The following is a 21723-nucleotide window of genomic DNA, read 5'->3' on the forward strand; positions in this document are numbered from 1 at the left end:
TGGGCTGGACTTTGTGGAAACGGTTTGCTCCGAGGGCCCTTCTTCTTTGAAAACAACATGAATGGAAACGGATACTTACAAATTTTAAATTAACATGTGATTCCTGAATTAATGGAAAATTTCCCAGTGCAACAAAGGGGTGTGTTCAGACGCCTATGATGGGCACAGGATGGTGCACCAGCCCATCGACTACAGGTGTAGTTGCAGTAAGAAACAGAAAACAGGCTGAGGCAATTGGAAATCGGGTGATTGCCATGTATCATGATGTGGAGTGGCCACCACGATCTCCGGATCCGACTTGAAACTTTTCTTTGGGGTTATCTCAGGAGCAAAGTGTTCATTACCCCTCCACCTGACATTGCAACTCCGAGACAAAGAATCACTGGTGAGTTTGAAGCTCTACGCCACCAGGCCCCAATGATTCGCATGGCCGTGCGTGAGATGGAGAAAAGAACTACTAAATCTCTGTGTGGAAAGGAATGGTGACCATGTTGAGGGGCATGGGATGTACATTGTTAAACAGAGATATCCGAAAGAAGACAATGGTATAAAGCTGCGATTATTAATTTCCTCATTCCTTTTGTTAAGTTAATTTCTAGTAACGTGCATTGATTCTTGCAGTGTCTAAACTTGGTCCCATGTCCAATTCGACCCATTGTCCAAAAAGAATGATTACTCAGCCATCCGTGACCGTGTATGAATAAATAAGATATCATTGGAAAGAGGAGATAATCATGTGGTTTTAAGATGTTGCTACTTACTTTGGTGTAAAGTTAGCACAATCTTCACAAATTTGAAATTAAATCTTGTTGCGTTTTTTTATACGCATCCACTGTATAAGTGTGTGTGTGTGTGTGTGAGTGATTTGTGTGGCGGGGTGTGTAAAATTGAAGCAAACTATATTCGCACCAAAATGCCTTCAAAGTCCTGTAGAAGGCGGACTCCCCACTTTTCTGCATTGTTTTTCATGCCGCTTCTAACAATTCAGATTCTGGTCGAGCTATTCAGTTTCGCGTGATTGATGGTCACTGCTATAAATAATCTTCCGCGTGATCTTGTTTCTTTCTGTTTAGTCTCGATGAAATTTCTTTACTCAAATGTGTTATTGGCCAACGATCGAGGTACGTGGTTTAGCTTTGACCAATTCATGCAAAGATTTTCAAGGGTAAATATATAGACGAGACGCCTGAAGTGTTGTCTTTCACAACTCACCCATGGTTAGGAATTATTCGCACAATGATCTTCTCAGTGTGGCTTTCTTTGGCCTGCAGTAAACAGGATTTTACCATTATATAAATCGATCACGGACCGAACCAACCCCTCAAAAGAAAAACAAAGCAAATAAAAAAACACACAAAACAAAACAAAACAGAACAAAACAAAACAAAACAAAACCCTTTTGGTCTTCTCCCTCTCTCTGTCAATTCCACCCCCCCCCCCCCCTCTATGAATAAAAGATACCCAAAAATAAACTTCATGCTTTTTGATTTCCACCTCGGCATTCTTTCCATTGAAGAAGGGACTGAGGGGAATTTAATTGAACCATATGATCTCACAAAGCATGAACACTAAGACTAATCTCTATGTGTAAGTGTATGGATTCAGCGAATGTAATACTATAAGAACAAGAAGTGTACACTACGGACTTTGAGGAAAAAAAAATCATTCAAAATTTTGAAAACTTTTGTTGATTTGATAAAGACGACAACAATTCACGTGAGATGATGCTAGTGACAATTTTCATTTCATTTCATTTCATTTCAATTCATTTTCATATTTCTCACATATATCACAATAAAGTGTATAGATACGAAAATTATACAAAGCGTAATTTAGATGAGACTTCATCGGAACTACAGAAGTTTGATTTGGTATAAACACAAGGTCTGTGTACATGCGAATTAAACTGTGGTCATGATGCGAAAAAATATGATGGGGCGTGCATTTAAAGCATTAGCTTGTACAGCCGCAGGTCCCGTGATAAATCAGAGTAGGAGAAGTTTAAAATGCGGATTTTTTTAAAGGCCAACTATAACTGGGGAAACTGATTAAAACAAACAAAACAAAAAATCCAATCAAATAAGTGCGCTAATTAAAATATAAAGCGAATAAACAAAACACATTTTCATTTTTTATTTTTCCACTTTTATGGCATTGTGAAAGAGCATTTAACTTAACTCATTCAAAAGACAAGATAAACAGATACCGTGCGGTCTGCATAACATTAACAAATAGAATGTTAATAGCACACGTATACTTGTCATTATAATAACATTAAAAAAAATGAAAATGTTGAGGAATTCTCCTTTTCTTTGTATTGCTGTCCTAGTTGCATTCTTCTTTTAATATCCAGCGATAACGGCATCAAAATTCCCTAAAATTATACGTTTTGAATCACTGTATTGTCCCATTTATTTTCCTCGAACTCCACTGAGACAGCATTCACTAAACCCACACGCCTCATTCACATTTCCTTATTGAATGCAAGCTGCTGATAGGTTTGTTTTCTTTGTCCATTCCGAGGGCCTCGGAGCGAGTACAAGTACACAGGAGAGGAATAGAATGGGGAAGTTTGGTCCCTAAACACTCCCACCACACGGAGTGCTGAGTGAATCATGTGATCAAGAAACCAGATCACGAGACCTCGTCGCTGGAGTATGCGATGTACATCGTATGAAAGTCGTACGTGCACCATTCACACACTTTGGCGTGTGGTAAGGAGGTCGTATCCTCAACGCTCAAAAAGGTGGAGTGTGAAGCCGGTACACCAACAAACTGGACTGCCGCCCGCCCTGGCTTGGCCATTTGTCGCCTGAGTGAGGTTCCTCGTCTCCAGAAGTTCACTGAATCGAGCTATAACCGTTGAAGAACCTGGCGAAGTGGTGGACAGCAACCACCAGTGCAGGTGAATATGACACATGTATTAACTATTAAGAAGCTACTTCTTAATTCTTGATACTATTCACATTGATTAAATACTAACTCACCTTCCTGGACTCACGTGTGGTACTACATGTACGCTACGGTCCTACTGCTACTGGTAGCATAATGGGTAGATTTACAAAGTAATACAATACATCAAACGATAGACGATACCTATCGAAAGTGAGTGTTCCTCCGACGCTCCCTCTTTGTCTGCAGTCATCTCATCTATCTATTCCCGACACATGTGAGAAATTCTTTGTTGATGGATGGAGTAGGCCTACATTTACTTTAGAAGTAACTTTAATTCTGAGTTTAGTTGATTCTATACTGACGCAACTGATACGGAACAGAAGCAGAAACAGAAACATTTTCAGTTCAGGCATAAGATGTTGCATGTTTCGTTCATTTGTTTGATTTAGAAATAGAATATCCATATTGTATTGGTGTTAATTTAAAGCTAAAATGTGAAGATTGGGCAATCTGTAATAAGGACAAGTTAGCCTCAATAAACGTGTGGATTGAGAGAATGCTTCAGCATGGTCAGATGACAGTAGAAACCCTACTCGGTAGAACACATCATTGAAAGTTTTTGATTTGATTTAATAATATAATGGTTTATTAGAACAAACATGCAAAGTAGTAGCCCGAAGGCTAAATTGTAATGGATCACATTAAGAAATATATAGATTACATCAAGCAACATACATTATATGAACATTTTAACAGTAACAAATACCAATTACATTAACATAAAAAAATCACAGCATCATATAAAACTTAAATTTCCCTGTAATTAATTCGATACTTCCACATGAAATTCAATAAATATGTTATGCATATCTTCTGTAAAAAAATTCATTAACCATTTACACTTTTGAGGAAAATCAGACAGTCTATTCATATTGTATTTTAATAGTTTAACATATTTTTAAAGTTTTATTGCCACCATTGCTGGATGAGAAGACTGCTCTACTGCTTGTGATGTTACATTTATAGGTAGAATTATATGAACAGGTAAAAAGAAAATTCAACATAACATTGAATTATACAAAGTTCTGTATTTTCATTTTTCTTGCTTTTAAATAATATCGTATATGGACATAGGACTAATGTTATCGTTCAATTTGCCTCTCGAAGGCAGGAGGAATAACATTGCCTTTACATAAGTCAGTTTGGGACCCATCTACCAAGAACCTAATCCACCAAGTGGAAATGGTCCAGAGAAGAGCTGCGCGATTCACTTTAAATCGCTACCATAACACCTCGAGTGTCACCAAAATGCTACAAGAACTTAATTGGACCACTCTGGAACAGCGCAGAGAAAATGACAGGCTAATTATGATGTACAAAATACACAATAATCTCACTCCTCTTTCAGCACAGGACTATATCATCAAACAGGCTACTCAGTTAACGAGAGCCTCGCAACCACACTCCTATCAGGTACCATATTCGAGAACTGAATCGCATCGCCATTCGTTCTTCCCAAGAACTGTAAGGAACTGGAATTCCCTGTCGTCAGAAATTGTTTCAGCGCCATCTGTGGGATCATTTCGAAACCGTCTAACGGTTGATCACAGTGGCTAGTATTTTCGTCAAATTTTCTATGTGCTTGTAAATATCTGTAAATAAATTGTATTATAATGTAAATAGTACCAGTCTGCAAGAATCTTCAGTCTATTGAAGGAGGCAGACTTAATCAGAAGAAGAAGAAGAAGTCGGAGGAATGCATACTCTTAACAAAAATGAAATTTTTTTGAAGTCTACTATCTTTTTATGTCTTCCATTTTCTTTTTACACATGTGACATCACAAATTGTAGTCTTATCATCCAACAGTGACTGCACAAAAACTTAAAAATTTATATCATAACCAGACAACTTTTGAACAGAATGTCCTACAAAAATTTTGCTTATGTGTTCTGATGATATTTGCTGCATTCAGTCAATCCACATATTTAAGGTAAACTTGTCCTTTAATACTACACTACCACAACCAGCTCCTTCACTCACAGTACAACTGTACAGTCAACCCAGAAGTACATCAAAAAAAAGTGGCACACACACAAAAAAAGAAATAGAGATCTTGAAGTGTGCGCGCAGTAAGGTAATGTTTTTTGCTTGTCAGCTAAAGAAAAGTGGAAGGAGAGAGATGAGCTGAGGACCTTTTCTTTTTCTTTTTTGCTTGTTAGCTCATGAAACCCAGAAGTGCCCCCCCCCCCACACACACACACACACACTTTTGAAAACCCTCTGTCGGCCCTGATGTCGAGCATTGCTGTACATGTTCCTGATAGTGATGGAGCTGTGAATGTTGGCAGTGAGGAAAGAGGAAGATGTTATAGATTTATAGGATTACGGGTAACTGTCGGAAAATGAAATTGAAAGAAGAAGTACATGTGTATATATGCTGTCAATACATCAGCTTTGTGAGAGAAGGAAATCAGGTCATACGCTAACGGTTAGGCATAGTTTCCAAAGGCCAACAGAAACTGTTGATTTTTGCTGTGAAATGGACACATCAATGCATAGAAAATGTCTGAAATAATGCTGTGATAACACAATTTCAGTTAGGTGACAACTGAAATCTGAAATATTAGCCAAAAAGATATGCTTATAGCATTATGATCCTAATTGCAAGCAAATTCAAAATGGGGGAAGATGAATTTTGAACCCTTCTGAGAACTACATTGTACAACTACACTGTATGTTTCACCTTAAAGTTACTGTAAGCAGTGTTCAAGTTAGTACCGTATCATGGATTAAGCAAACATTTTTGGTAACGGTAGAAAATTGTAATGAAAGCAGAGAAGTGAAGACTTGCAAATAGAATGTTTTCCTCTAATTCTTAGTTTCTGATTTGTATAAAAAAATGTCACTTCTGCAGTCATCTGGTGGAACATCTAGACATGGTATCAAATTGATAGATCAGTTTAAAATATGAGGATACTTCCACTGTTTGGACTAATATTTCATGTTAATATGATAAGTGGTATTTACAGTAGTGTATGATGGATTGGAACTTCACATATGGATCCCCAGAAGATAAGGATATGGTACCAATTATGTGTTTAGGAAAAGGGTGATGTTTGGTGGTGTTCCATCAAGAAAAATGGATACATGTATTCTGCAACCAACTACAAAGTTTATATCATTAATAAGATTGAGTTGAACAGAATTACTTCAATTCACAGGTGTTAAAGAAAATAAGTTGATGAAGAGGGAAAAAAAGTTAGGAAAATATGTACAATGCATGATGGCTAGAAACACACTGCTAAATTTTAAGTGAGTAGGGGAATTTCAAATTCTTTATGTCGCAATACTTTTTACTATTTTGGCGAAATTTGATTTCATAGAGGGTAGTCTTTGCTAGTATTCTAATGTAAAGAAGAGATAGAAACACTTTCGCAGCTGCCATGTGTTACTGTAAAAATGGAAATTTTTGCGGTGTTCAAATTTTCGCGCATTACGCACCACCAATAATTAGCCCGAAAATAAAAGCGCGCTAATTGTTTTGCATGCCATTTGTTTGTGTAGTTGATGTTTTGATTCCGCGGAATGATTCAAAGCGTGCGAAATTCATCTTTCATACCCAGCTGAGCGCGAAAAATTACTCTAGGAAATATCCACTTTTACAGAAAACTGCAAACCATTTTGGCAGCACACCTTTCAGGAATTAAGAAGAGAGGAACTGCAAGGAATGAACAAATGTACATTTGCTGCAGTTTCTCACTGTATGACAAGGGTACGTGCCAAATCTCTCTTGTCAAGACTGTGCTATGTATTTGCTTTTAAATTAACATTAAAGGCAGACTGTATTGTTCAAGCTGATTACTAAACCAAGATGGGGGGGGGGGGATTATGAGATATGACCTAGCATCTAAGAATATGTGATAGCTTATCAGCAGGCACGTCGGGACAGTCTGCTCTTAGAGATAAAACCCTTCTTTGCTAAAAGTGAAAGACATCTCCAGTGTAAATTAGCTCTCTGCTATAGTTCCATTTTATAATTTAATTTGCTAAACATTCCGATGATGAACATGTCACCTCACCATGATGTTCATGTAGAGTTAAAACTGTCACTTTGTTTCTTGGAAATCAACAACGATATATAGGCTACAACCTCAAGATGCCCAAATCTTAGAAAGACTTGAGAAATCAAAAACTAAATAAATAATCTTTTCTGAAAACATGTCCATGGTTGCATTAACATGGACTGAAAAATCGACTGTCAATCTAATTCCATCTGTGAGAATGCTATACATGTACATTAGAAGATAAAGGCCAGCTAAAAATCGGTTACCACATTAAGAACCCATAAAGCAATCCTACGCCCCCCACATGGTAGACAGTTGTGTCACGTGGGTCATTGGATTATTGCAGTTGACAGTGGGACAAAGTTTACAAGTGTAAACAGTCGAGTTTGATTAACACAGTTGAGCAAACGTCACACATGCGTCACTCTATGCACTTGAGAGATGACTTGATTGGCCTCAGAACATGTGACCACATGTTTGCAGTCCTCTACTACTTCTTCTTTTTGTCATGTTTTACAGAGAGCATGTGATAAACAGGTTTATTTCATATAGTTGACCCTTGTAGGCACACAATTTTTTTGAGTTTATCCGTGCAGTCAACAGTGGACGAAGGTTGACCTTAAAACGAAAAAGAGAAAAGAATGGTGACCAGAGTGAGACTGCCAACTGACTTTGCCTCCTCCTTTCTAAAAAAAAAAAAAAAAAATTAAAAAAAAAAAGAAAAGTACATATATTTTTTTCTTTGCATGTGGCGAGTATTGTATTTGAAGGGAAAGTTTGTGGCTTGATAGAAGTACTAAATAGCTCTTTGTGTATTATGTGTGTGTGTGTGTGTGTGTGTGTGCGCAAATGTTCATATATATGTACTAGGCTTAAACCTGTTCAATTGGGCTCTGTTCAATCAATATCTACCACGGTATTTCAAAATCTATTTTAAAATGCGAAATAATAACCAAAGGGTTCGCTGGAGTTGCAGTCTCAGAACTTACCCAATCGGGGTCAGAATAAACTCGGACTCGCGGACAATTTTGGCCTCGCTTTGATGGCGGGACGAGTTGTCCCTCTGGGTTGTACAGCGTTGTACTATGGGAGCGGCCTGTAGCGCTTCGCGTTCTGGCTGGTCACAGTTATGGTCCGAGTTGATACCAAAGAGTTTTCAAGTTTTCACTTTGATTTACATACTAACATAGCAATGCACATAACTCAACTCACCAGACTCAATGCAAAATCCATTGAATTAACATTTCTTCTTGTTTTGGAAAACCCTCAGGCTTCAGTTATAGAATTGACATAACTCTCAGTGTTTTAAATCTGAATCTAGGTCTATGAATATACATCATACAGTGTAGACAGCGCTGCACACTGGCACTGGTGCGACCGTCCAGACTGGTAAAAATAACTGTCGGACCAGTAACTTTTTCAGGAGGCCTAATGGACAAGTAAAACTGGAAAAACTGGGTACCTTCTGGGGGTGCTGTTTGTTATTCCGAAGGTTCGTTATTCCGAAGTTTCGTTATTCGGAAACACACAAATTCTTTATACCTAGAGGTTCGTTAATCCGAAAATGAAAAAGGGTTCGTTAATCTGAACATTTGTGGCATTATTCAGAAGGTTCGTTAATCCGAAAATGAAATACAAAACTTTAATGGATATCAAAACCTATTTCTAACTCACAGGCTCATAAGCTGCATGTATTGGTATCCAAGTACTTTGATCTTCTGTCTATGTATGCCTTTGTTCAGATTCAAAATTTCAAAGCCTCTGTTCTCTCAGCAAACACTTTACCAGAGTGTGTATTTTCTTCTCATTATTTTGATAGGTCGGGAAAGTCCATTGCCATTGAGTTTATAAATAAATCATGTAAAAGCTTAGAGTCTGCTCATTTCAAAATTTGCCCTTCACAAAAAAAAAATCCATGTCTTGTGACTTTGTGTTGGTTTTGCAATGCATAGTCACATTGGAGATGATGAATAACTGGGGGGGGGGGGGGGGGGCACCACCAACGCAGCATAATTCATAAACTAATTCCAAAAGGACCTTGACACATTGAATGGCAAATAATACCAAGACGAAGTGTTTAACTTTGTGTGAAGTAGCTTCCTGGTTGTGCATTGCCTCAGCATTCTATTTGCTCATACAACCAGACACTGACTTTACCCTGTGAGAGAAGAGAGAGGAGAGGGGGGAAAAAAAGGGAGGGGGGGGTGGGGGAAGAAGTGAGATTGTTATATTGATTGTAGCTCTGAAAGCACTCAGATGTCCACCATTTTTTTCCCTCTCTCTCTCTCTCTGTAATGTTTTAAATGAGATAGCTTTTTGGACCCACTCACTTCGAAGTAACAAAAAGCGCAGGCCATGCCATGCTCCAACTACACGTACACACATTGAGCATTTCACATTTGTGCCTATCTCAGCACTCCGTCTACACACATCCTTGAGATAAACAGATATGTTAACAGCGCATAGAGACTTCAGTGTAACATGCGCTATATAAGCAGAATGTATTATTATTATTATTATGTCAGCATGTGATCTATATTTTTCGAAGGAGCCTCAAATCAGTTTGTGTCAGTAGCTGTCCATTTAGGTCCATGACACTGCTGCCATCAGCGGATACTTGTGCCACTTCCTCTCCAACATTTCCAGGTTGCATGGCTCGACAGGTTGGTTCCATCTGAAAGAATTATCCCTCATTCTTTATATAGATACACAGATCTCCTGTTCCACTGAGGGACACTCATTCATTTGAAAGTTGCAATACAGTCATCCTTAATGGGTTGTCAAAGTTGTGATGACAACATTTTGGTAATTGTAATGTTGGTGTTCGAATTGAAGCAAAACATTTTTTATGCAACTACGTGTAAAATCACATACACAGGGCAATGTAATGTATTTGTGACTCGAATTGCACATCCAAAAGTGAGTGGGTCCACAAGATGATCCAAAGTTGGAAACATGTGGGTACTTTAAACTAGAGTTAATGGCCTCACTCTGTTTACAAGATAGGGCAAAAAGCATGTTCACAGATAAAATAACTTTGCTTCAAAGTTGATATTTTAACAAGTTCCGATCTTATTCTTGTGCTACAATGTAATTCTGGAAAAAATGCATGTAAATTAATATTTACCAGTTGACAAATCACCTATATGGAAAGGATTAATGTTCTCAACTGAAGGAATCCTGTGGATGTTAATTGTATTGTTATTAAAATCAACAGATATGTTGTTTTACAGTTAATAATAAAAACAAAAGGCAGGAATGCATAAATACCCAGCAGTGCTTTGCAATGTTGATTTATGCCTGTTAAGCAAACATAGGTACACTTTAAATATTTGTGATCATGTTCAGTGCATATGTGTGTGTGTTTGTCATATGCATAATGAAATGTCAGTTTCTCATGCTTGGCTTATATGTATTACCAAGTTCCTGACTGGACACAACAGTTCAATAGATTTTCCTGTGGTCTTGTGTATGTAAACTTACATGAGGTTGACAATAACAAAGTGAATGAAAATGTGTCAAATGAGCTGTCCCTTGCACCTTTGAAGTTAGACCAAGAAGCTGCGAGCTTGCCCACAATCAAGTCATAACAACAAATTTGTGAAATACATTTCCCTATAGATTTAAAAAAAAAAACTGTAGCAAGCGAACAAATGCTGTACAGAAATTTATCTGCTTTCATGCAACAAGAAATTAGCTTGAAAATTGAAGCATGTGAATTTGTTAAAACCATTGAGAAATATGAAACACTATTCAATGTTTTGTTTTTGTGGATTTAAAATCACGTAAATTTCATCTTACATGGTTGAGTGCAAAAATCGCTTGCATGAAAATGTTCACCTTTATAGTATTAAAGCACAAGTTGTAGTTTGTCAGAAATCTTACTTTCTGGCCCAATACAAGCAATTTATGTAATTCTTAGCAATTTTTGAAATTGCGTACCCAAGCAGGAATCCAATTTACAGTACCCCAGTAATGAAGGAAGTAGGTCCTACTTACCGTATTTTCCATCATGTAAGCCGCACCTTATTTTTAGGTCCTCAGTGGGAGGAAAAAAAAAAACACCTCAGGTCAGAGATAGTCACCTTTATGAAAGTCCATGCAAATTTCTGACCCCTTCAGATTCATTCTTTGTCAAAGGCTTACCATATTTGCAGGTGAGTAATTGCTGGTATGAATTATGGTATTCGCTTTCGTTCTTTCTACTTTTGTACTTGAGCACATGCTTTAGTAATACCAGGCTGCAGTGCCATCAAAGCAGAGGCTGTGATAGAGATATCACTGGCACATATCTGCTTGAAAATGCTGAATTTTTTATGAGCAAATTACACTGAAATGATGATATTGAAATAGTTTGCTTGTTTAAACATATAACTGCAAGAATTGTGAATGGAGGTATTGCCATATGAATATTGGATAATTACATGGAATGCTCAGGTTTTAGACTGATTTTTCCAATACCTGTGTTTAAGCCACACCCCCTTTTTCTGCATTAACACAATTAAAAAAAAAGAAAGTGCTGCTTACTTGTCTGCAAATATGGTATGCAGAAACTAAACTGAGAAATTTAAGTCTATCTGTGTTGTTTTCTTTTCCCAGTAATGTTAACCTAAGACAATGCTGCACACTGACACTGGTTTGACGGTCCCTGACCAGTTAAAATCACTCTTGGACCAGTAACTTTTTCAGGAATGGACCAGTAAAAAAAAAGAAAAACTGGATACCTACTGGTCCAGCAGACAAGTCAGACCAGTAGAAAAAAATGGGTTAATGTGTAGCCCTGCCTATTAAAGAGACATGTGACTGTCACACTATGCCAAGTTCAAAAAAATTTTATGAGTGAGATTTTCATGACTCAGCATCTCGGCGCGCACGCATGTGCATAAGCGAGGGAGCGAAGCGACTGAACGAGGGGAGGTGATGAGGGGGGGGGGGGGTGTCCGCCCTCCCACGGTATAGGGAGCTTGTTCAATCTTTATGGTGCAAGCTGGTGCATACTTAAGTGACTATTTTTTACTTATTTTGAAAGACAAAAGGGAAATATGCCTTCAATTGCAACTCTCACTTTAATCCTTTAAGCTATGCTCCCAAAGCGTGAGAAAAATGGATGTCATGCGTGAGATCGTGAGACAGACCCTAAATGCTTGAGTCTCACCCACAATGCGTGAGACTTGGTAGCTCTGCACAATGTGAGTCTCATAAAAGGTTGTACAGGTATTGTGATCAAGATTCCACCATTGATAATAACTAGTCATTTGGGTGTTGGTTCAATACCTACCAAGAACTCATTGAGCAAAATCTTTATAGGCTTCAGTTGATTTGATTCTTGTTTAAATGTTTGTCTCAATTGTGCACTTTCTCTTTAATCCTCAATATCATTAAAACAAAATTTAGCAAAGAAACAACATAATAGAATTCTCAGTTTTCACTCTAGATGAGGTTACAATTATTAATTACGGTAGGTATTCGCAGTAAGCAGTTTATACTATAGGCTTTGTCATTTTGGGGATTTAAAAGAATGGAGTATTGTGCCTACACCTGTACCAAGAACTCATTGAGCAAAATCTTTATAGGCTTTAGTTGATTTGACTCTTGTTTAAATGTTTTTCTCAATTGTGCACTTTCTCTTTAATCTTATCATTAAAACAAAATTTAGCAAAGAAACAACATAATAGAATTCTCAATTTTCACTCTAGATGAGGTTGCAGTTATAAATTAGGTATTCACAGTAAGCAGTTTATACCAGAGGCTTTGTCATTTTTTAGATTTACAAGAATGGAGTATTGTGATAGGCACACAATTGTTAATGCAACACTTAACTCTTAGTTGTCACTTATATTGAGGTATAAAAACTTTATTTCTCTGCAACTACACAGAAACCAAAACCACACTTGCATTTCATCCTACTAACTGAAATTTTGCCAAGGGCATTTGCATCTTTGTGTTGATGCCCTTGATTTGTCTCACGTGAGAAGTCTGTAAAAGCTTGAAGTTAGAATTTTTATGTATTAATCAGTGACTCAACAAACTATTAAAATCTAAAAACATCACATTCATGTCTGCTTAGATATACAACGTGAAGATTAGATCTCAAGAAAAATAGGAATGAAGCAATTAATGTGCAATTTCCGTAACGTACAAGTTGGAGAGAAGCAGACAAGCAATGGTACACATTTCATCAAAATTGGACAAAAAGTAGGAAGTAAAAGAATTTTAAGGTGTCTCATTTGTATGCCAAGTACATGCAATCAGAAACCATCACTTCATAACTCTCCCATTAGTTTGCCCACAAAATGTGATTAAAGGAAACCAAAACCCAAAGAGCAATATGGATTGAGTGAAAGCAGTAACATTAGTAGAACACATTGATGAAAGTTTGAGGAAAGTCGGACAATCAATGCAAAAGTTATTAATTATTAGAGTTTTGGTGTTGTAATCACTGGATAAGAAGACTGCGAGAGTCCATGACATCATGTGTGGAAAACAATATAAAGAAAATATAAAGAGAATTCCACAAAAAATTCATTTTTTTGCAAAAATAACACATTCCATCAACTTGATAGACATATGTTAAGGGTAGTCATTATTCCCCCCTGCTTTCTGAAAGCGGTTAGTCAAGTGCTCTTTCAAGAAAACTGAAAGCATGTTGAATTTTCTCTATATTTTCTTTATATTGTTATCCATACATGATGTCATATACTGAAGTAGTCTCCTTATCCAGTCATTGCAACACCAAAAACTGTAAAAATTCATAACTTTTGCATTGATTGTTCGATTTTCCTCAAACTTTCACTGATGTGTTCTTCTAATGTTGCTGCTTTCAGTCAATCCACATTTCTCATTGGGTTTTGGTTTCCTTTAAGACAATAATTTTTAATATTTTATTTTACACCTGCAAGGGAATTTTCTGTCCTCCTGAATTAACTTTTGCTATTGCTAGATATAAGGTATGTACAAATTTGCCAGATAATTAGAAGACCACAATAATTTCCTTGATAATCACAAGACCACAATAATTTGCTTCATAGTTATATATTAATAAAAGACCACAATAATTTGATATGAAGTATACTTCTTTTACACATTGACTTAATGTCAAACTGTAGCACAGGTTTGCTTAACGTGCAATGGGAGACTTGTGAGAGAATGACATCATCACTGGGAGCTGCCAATTTCAGTATGCGCTCATAACATACATATCTGATTTGTAAAACATGGGAACTTTTAATTTCATGACTTCATTTCATGTCCAATTTTGATGAAATCTCTACCATACCATATGACTTTAAATATGCTTTACATTTTCACTGTAAGGTGCATTACGAGACATGCAACTCTGAAGAATAGTATTTTTACAGTGTGCCTCAAAAATCAAATGTAATGTGAAACTGATTTGTTTATTGATAATCTCATGAAAGCTCACTTCCTTGGTTATAAAACACACTTTTTAATTAGTCAGATATCGTCACTGTTTGCCAAGTTTCAGTTCTAGTTCATTTGAATTTTTGTTAAATTTGCTGTTTAAGTAAATTTTTGTTAAAGTTAGAAGCAAAATTCTGAAGGTTTTCGTGGAGAATGCTGTGGCCTGACTTATTGGGAATAATTTGACATTTTATATACACATTATTTTGTGTGCTCATTATGATTATGATTATGATTAAAGTTCAAGTGAATCCTTCCCCTGACTTCTGAGAGAAAACAAGTGCAAAGCATGTCAAACCCTTATAACAAGTGGAAACATCTCTCTTTCTTTCCATCTTCAGGTATGAAGTTCATGCTACTCCTGGCAGTTTTGCTGCCAGCAACATTTGGTGTGCCCTATGGACCAAATGAAGACGTAAGTTATTCTTGAAACTATTCACATTTAGCATCTTTAAAGTTGGGTTAGTGTTGCAGTGTTTTTAAAAGAAGAATTGACCCTGGTGGGAAAGTGATTTTTTTTTTTTCAGGAAGCTACGTAACTAATGCAAGTTTGCAACTGAGCAAATTGAATTTCATTTTATAGGCACCAGGACGTTCATGTAAGAGCTTTCAAAGTCTCAATACTGTCCTGATTTTATATAACTGTGGAAATATTTACTCCAAGTTTCTTACCCAGGGCATGTTAAGGATGTAAAGTTGTTGGGTGTGAGATGATTCATGCAGAAAGCATTCAGACTTGGATTTGTGGGTTAACAAGTCATGCCATCAAAACTACCAAAGCTAGAGAAAGACATGTTCTTTGTTTAAAGACCCAAGTGATTTCAGTGTTTGTTATCTTCATGGTACAACAGCATTGAGTAGTACTGTGCAATCGATATCATATTTCTGGGAGCAAAATGTGGCTATCTTTAGCTGGTCACATGTCGTGTATTAAAGATTTATCAACATTCTAATAATCAAAACTTATTAGTCCAAAATATTTACACTGTCATTTTCTGGTTTTGAACCTTTGCCCAGGAAGGTGCAAGAGGCGTGATGCTCGCTGTTTCTGTGTTTTTTGTATTTTTCCTTTTGAGGAACAATCTTTTCAGGGTCAAATTCACTTTGATTGCCATTCAATCTATTAAATGTAATGACTCCAGTGAAATTAATGATGATGATAAAAGTTTCATTAAAGCCAGACCAAAACTATTCAAAAGTTGCAGTAAAGTAAAGTTTCACCTGGAGACTCAGTGATATCGGTTGCAACCACATCATGCAAATCAGATTCCTAGAGCAGTGATGACATCGCCTCAAACCTGTCCCATTTGTTTTTACTGCAAAAAAAAAAATGTGTTTTTGTTGTATAATGTCAACAGCAGTCGTCTCCATTTAAGTAATTGTTTCTTTTATCTAGTGTTGACAAAGGAACTATCTAGTGTTGACAAAGGAAATTTAGTAGATATTTCATGGAGATGTCTGAGGTGATCTTATCACTTTATCTTATTTTCATCAGTTGTAACTAGTGCCAATATGACTGTTTTCCAGAAATATCTAAAACTTTACTTTTCCTCACATTTGTACTTTGTGTGTATGTGTGTGTGTGTGTGTGTGTGTGTGTGTGTGCTTGTGTGGTTTCAAACTTTGCCATGATGGTAGAGTATGGCAGTGAAATACAGGGGAAACTCGGTATAACGAACACTGTTATAACGAGATATCGGTTATAACGAGGAAATTTTCCCGGTCCCAAATTTCCTTCCACACAAGCCTATGTAAAATGCTACTCTTATAGCGAGATCGGCTATAACGAAATAACTGCTATAACGAGATAAATTTTGTTACTTCCAAACAAAGAAAAACATAGTCAATCAAACCTGCTATAGCGAGGTAAAGCAAAATGCCTTCGGTAAAGCTTTATTTCGCCTGTGCTATCATCTTCCGATATTGTAAAGCTTGATGCGCCAAAAACTGTCCTGTACACACATAATCATTTTCTTCAGTGCACCCCAGCTAGCACTGCATGTTTTACGTGTAAGTGTGTGTGTGCGCGCACACTGATACTGTACATGCAGAAAATGTGGTGGGACGGCCATATGTATACATGACATCATCATGACGTTTAGCAGGTGTGAGGCAATCTGATGCTGTGATTGGCCTTCTACGTAGGGAATTCCCCATCTTCACACACACGCAGTCATAATGTACATACAGAATGTGTCACTTACACACATAGCATTGTGCAGACCATATTCAAGCTTTCCACACAACACACACCCATACGATAACCACATACCAATCCACAGACGATCTTGATACAATCGCAAGCTACAGTGTATATAAATTTATAGATTCAAACATCTACAATCAATAAGAAACACATTCTTGATATTGGATTTCCTTGGCGAAAAACATCTTCTTACCCATTAAGGTGAGTAAATACCTCACACATTAATATCAAGTTATCAGTATTGATTGAAATATGATGGGTAGTCCCACATGTGCAAATTAATGTCTTTATGTTATGCCTTCTTTTATGCCTACTGATATAACGAGATATCGGCTATAACGAGGAAAATGACTCGGTCCCGACCATCTCGTTATATCGAGTTTCCACTGTAAATGGAGGGTACTTTGAATTCAGCAGCATTGCACTAGTGCTTCATCTTCCTGTATGCATTTTACTGGTAACATTATCAGATTATATACCGTTCATGAGTTTTGTTCAAATTTCATTCATTCTTAATATGTATTTTAGGGATGATTTGAATCAAGGTCAGTAGACATAGCATGAAAATCGCTCTATTCTTAGAAAAATATCCTAATTTGTTTGATTTCAAACTTTGTTCCCTTTGCATTGCAGGTGCACGTGCTGAAACATGCAGGCATCAGTGAAGCAGAACTGTCTCCACAACATGTTGAGAGTGTGATTTGTCCTGATGGAAGTTCTGAATGTCCAGATGGCAACACTTGCTGCAAACTTTCTACCGGGCAGTGGGGATGTTGTCCTTTGCCAAACGCTGTGTGTTGCAGTGATGGTCTTCACTGCTGCCCCAGTGGCTACACATGTGACACATCAGCTGGAACCTGTACAAGAGGAAATGATGTCATGACTTGGTATGAAAAGACTCCTTCAAGAGAAGTTGGAGTAGAGGTTGTATGTCCTGGTGGAACAGCACAATGTCCAACTGGCAACACTTGCTGCAGGCTTTCCACTGGGCAATGGGGATGCTGTCCATTGCCAAATGCAGTCTGCTGTAGCGATGGACTCCACTGCTGTCCAAGTGGATATACTTGTGTAGTTTCCACAGGAACTTGCACAAGAGGCAATGAAGTCATCTCTTGGATTGAGAAATCTGTTGCAAATCCAATAAAGGTTGAGAGTGTGATTTGTCCTGATGGAAGTTCTGAATGTCCAGACGGCAACACTTGCTGCAAACTTTCTACTGGGCAGTGGGGATGTTGTCCTTTGCCAAACGCTGTGTGTTGTAGTGATGATCTTCACTGCTGCCCCAGTGGTTACACATGTGACACATCAGCTGGAACATGTACCAGAGGAAATGATGTCTTGACTTGGTATGAAAAGACTCCTTCAAGAGAAGTTGGAGTAGAGGTTGTATGTCCTGGTGGAACAGCACAATGTCCAACTGGCAACACTTGCTGCAGGCTTTCCACTGGACAATGGGGATGCTGTCCATTACCAAATGCAGTCTGCTGTAGTGATGGCCTTCATTGCTGTCCCAGTGGATATACTTGTGTAGTTTCCACAGGAACTTGCACAAGAGGCAATGAAGTTATCTCTTGGACTGACAAATCTGTTGCAAATCCAATAATGGTTGAGAGTGTGATTTGTCCTGATGGAAGTTCTGAATGTCCAGATGGCAACACTTGCTGCAGGCTTTCTACCGGGCAGTGGGGATGTTGTCCATTGCCAAATGCTGTGTGTTGTAGTGATGGTCTTCACTGCTGTCCCAATGGTTACACATGTGATACATCAGCTGGAACCTGTACAAGAGGTAATGACATATTGGCTTGGTTTGAAAAGACTCCTTCAAGAGAAGTTGGAGTAGAGGTTGTATGTCCTGGTGGAACAGCACAATGTCCAACTGGCAACACTTGCTGCAGGCTTTCCACTGGACAATGGGGATGCTGTCCATTACCAAATGCAGTCTGCTGTAGTGATGGCCTTCATTGCTGTCCCAGTGGATATACTTGTGTAGTTTCCACAGGAACTTGCACAAGAGGCAATGAAGTTATCTCTTGGACTGACAAATCTGTTGCAAATCCAATAATGGTTGAGAGTGTGATTTGTCCTGATGGAAGTTCAGAATGTCCAGATGGCAACACTTGCTGCAGGCTTTCTACCGGGCAGTGGGGATGTTGTCCATTGCCAAATGCTGTGTGTTGTAGTGATGGTCTTCACTGCTGTCCCAATGGTTACACATGTGATACATCAGCTGGAACCTGTACAAGAGGTAATGACATATTGGCTTGGTTTGAAAAGACTCCTTCAAGAGAAGTTGGAGTAGAGGTTGTATGTCCTGGTGGAACAGCACAATGTCCAACTGGCAACACTTGCTGCAGGCTTTCCACTGGGCAGTGGGGATGCTGTCCATTGCCAAATGCAGTCTGCTGTAGTGATGGCCTCCACTGCTGTCCCAGCGGCTACACTTGTGTAGTTTCCACAGGAACTTGCACAAGAGGAAATGAAGTCATATCTTGGATTGAGAAATCTGTTGCAAATCCAATAAAGGTTGAGAGTGTGATTTGTCCTGATGGAAGTTCAGAATGTCCAGATGGTAACACTTGCTGCAAACTTTCTACTGGGCAGTGGGGATGTTGTCCTTTGCCAAATGCAGTCTGTTGCAGTGATGGTCTTCACTGCTGTCCCAATGGTTACACATGTGACACATCAGCTGGAACATGTACCAGAGGAAATGATGTCATGACTTGGTATGAAAAGACTCCTTCAAGAGAAGTTGGAGTAGAGGTTGTATGTCCTGGTGGAACAGCACAATGTCCAACTGGCAACACTTGCTGCAGGCTTTCCACTGGGCAATGGGGATGCTGTCCATTGCCAAATGCAGTCTGCTGTAGCGATGGACTCCACTGTTGTCCCAGTGGATACACTTGTGTAGTTTCCACAGGAACTTGCACAAGAGGCAATGAAGTTATCTCTTGGTCTGAGAAGTCTGTTGCAAATCCAATAAAGGTTGAGAGTGTGATTTGTCCTGATGGAAGTTCTGAATGTCCAGATGGTAACACTTGCTGCAAACTTTCTACCGGGCAGTGGGGATGTTGTCCTTTGCCAAACGCTGTGTGTTGTAGTGATGGTCTTCACTGCTGTCCCAATGGTTACACATGTGATACATCAGCTGGAACCTGTACAAGAGGTAATGACATATTGACTTGGTTTGAAAAGACTCCTTCAAGAGAAGTTGGAGTAGAGGTTGTATGTCCTGGTGGAACAGCACAATGTCCAACTGGCAACACTTGCTGCAGGCTTTCCACTGGACAATGGGGATGCTGTCCATTACCAAATGCAGTCTGCTGTAGTGATGGCCTTCATTGCTGTCCCAGTGGATATACTTGTGTAGTTTCCACAGGAACTTGCACAAGAGGCAATGAAGTTATCTCTTGGACTGACAAATCTGTTGCAAATCCAATAAAGGTTGAGAGTGTGATTTGTCCTGATGGAAGTTCAGAATGTCCAGATGGCAACACTTGCTGCAGGCTTTCTACCGGGCAGTGGGGATGTTGTCCATTGCCAAATGCTGTGTGTTGTAGTGATGGTCTTCACTGCTGTCCCAATGGTTACACATGTGATACATCAGCTGGAACCTGTACAAGAGGTAATGACATATTGGCTTGGTTTGAAAAGACTCCTTCAAGAGAAGTTGGAGTAGAGGTTGTATGTCCTGGTGGAACAGCACAATGTCCAACTGGCAACACTTGCTGCAGGCTTTCCACTGGGCAGTGGGGATGCTGTCCATTGCCAAATGCAGTCTGCTGTAGTGATGGCCTCCACTGCTGTCCCAGCGGCTACACTTGTGTAGTTTCCACAGGAACTTGCACAAGAGGAAATGAAGTCATATCTTGGATTGAGAAATCTGTTGCAAATCCAATAAAGGTTGAGAGTGTGATTTGTCCTGATGGAAGTTCAGAATGTCCAGATGGTAACACTTGCTGCAAACTTTCTACTGGGCAGTGGGGATGTTGTCCTTTGCCAAATGCAGTCTGTTGCAGTGATGGTCTTCACTGCTGTCCCAATGGTTACACATGTGACACATCAGCTGGAACATGTACCAGAGGAAATGATGTCATGACTTGGTATGAAAAGACTCCTTCAAGAGAAGTTGGAGTAGAGGTTGTATGTCCTGGTGGAACAGCACAATGTCCAACTGGCAACACTTGCTGCAGGCTTTCCACTGGGCAGTGGGGATGCTGTCCATTGCCAAATGCAGTCTGCTGTAGCGATGGACTCCACTGTTGTCCCAGTGGATACACTTGTGTAGTTTCCACAGGAACTTGCACAAGAGGCAATGAAGTTATCTCTTGGTCTGAGAAGTCTGTTGCAAATCCAATAAAGGTTGAGAGTGTGATTTGTCCTGATGGAAGTTCTGAATGTCCAGATGGTAACACTTGCTGCAAACTTTCTACCGGGCAGTGGGGATGTTGTCCTTTGCCAAACGCTGTGTGTTGTAGTGATGGTCTTCACTGCTGTCCCAATGGTTACACATGTGATACATCAGCTGGAACCTGTACAAGAGGTAATGACATATTGACTTGGTTTGAAAAGACTCCTTCAAGAGAAGTTGGAGTAGAGGTTGTATGTCCTGGTGGAACAGCACAATGTCCAACTGGCAACACTTGCTGCAGGCTTTCCACTGGACAATGGGGATGCTGTCCATTACCAAATGCAGTCTGCTGTAGTGATGGCCTTCATTGCTGTCCCAGTGGATATACTTGTGTAGTTTCCACAGGAACTTGCACAAGAGGCAATGAAGTTATCTCTTGGACTGACAAATCTGTTGCAAATCCAATAATGGTTGAGAGTGTGATTTGTCCTGATGGAAGTTCAGAATGTCCAGATGGCAACACTTGCTGCAGGCTTTCTACCGGGCAGTGGGGATGTTGTCCATTGCCAAATGCTGTGTGTTGTAGTGATGGTCTTCACTGCTGTCCCAATGGTTACACATGTGATACATCAGCTGGAACCTGTACAAGAGGTAATGACATATTGGCTTGGTTTGAAAAGACTCCTTCAAGAGAAGTTGGAGTAGGGGTTGTATGTCCTGGTGGAACAGCACAATGTCCAACTGGCAACACTTGCTGCAGGCTTTCCACTGGGCAGTGGGGATGCTG

General features: G+C 38.9%; 1 protein-coding gene across 1 annotated transcript; it reads left to right on the forward strand.

Moving 5' to 3' along the window:
• Window positions 1-2693: 2693 nt before the first annotated feature.
• Window positions 2694-21718, forward strand: LOC139735381 (uncharacterized; the record flags this gene model as incomplete). The annotated part of the gene is made up of 3 exons (XM_071646131.1): window positions 2694-2905; window positions 14724-14797; window positions 17222-21718. Coding segments are annotated over exons 2-3 (4569 nt in total), but the record flags the coding sequence as incomplete, so codon positions are not given.
• Between the last annotated feature and the right edge of the window lie 5 nt (window positions 21719-21723).

Source organism: Diadema antillarum, unplaced genomic scaffold (assembly GCF_040938485.1).
Source record: "Diadema antillarum isolate AM-2024a unplaced genomic scaffold, OU_Dant_1.0 seq00000573_RagTag, whole genome shotgun sequence".
NCBI classification, from domain to species: Eukaryota; Metazoa; Echinodermata; class Echinoidea; order Diadematoida; family Diadematidae; genus Diadema; species Diadema antillarum.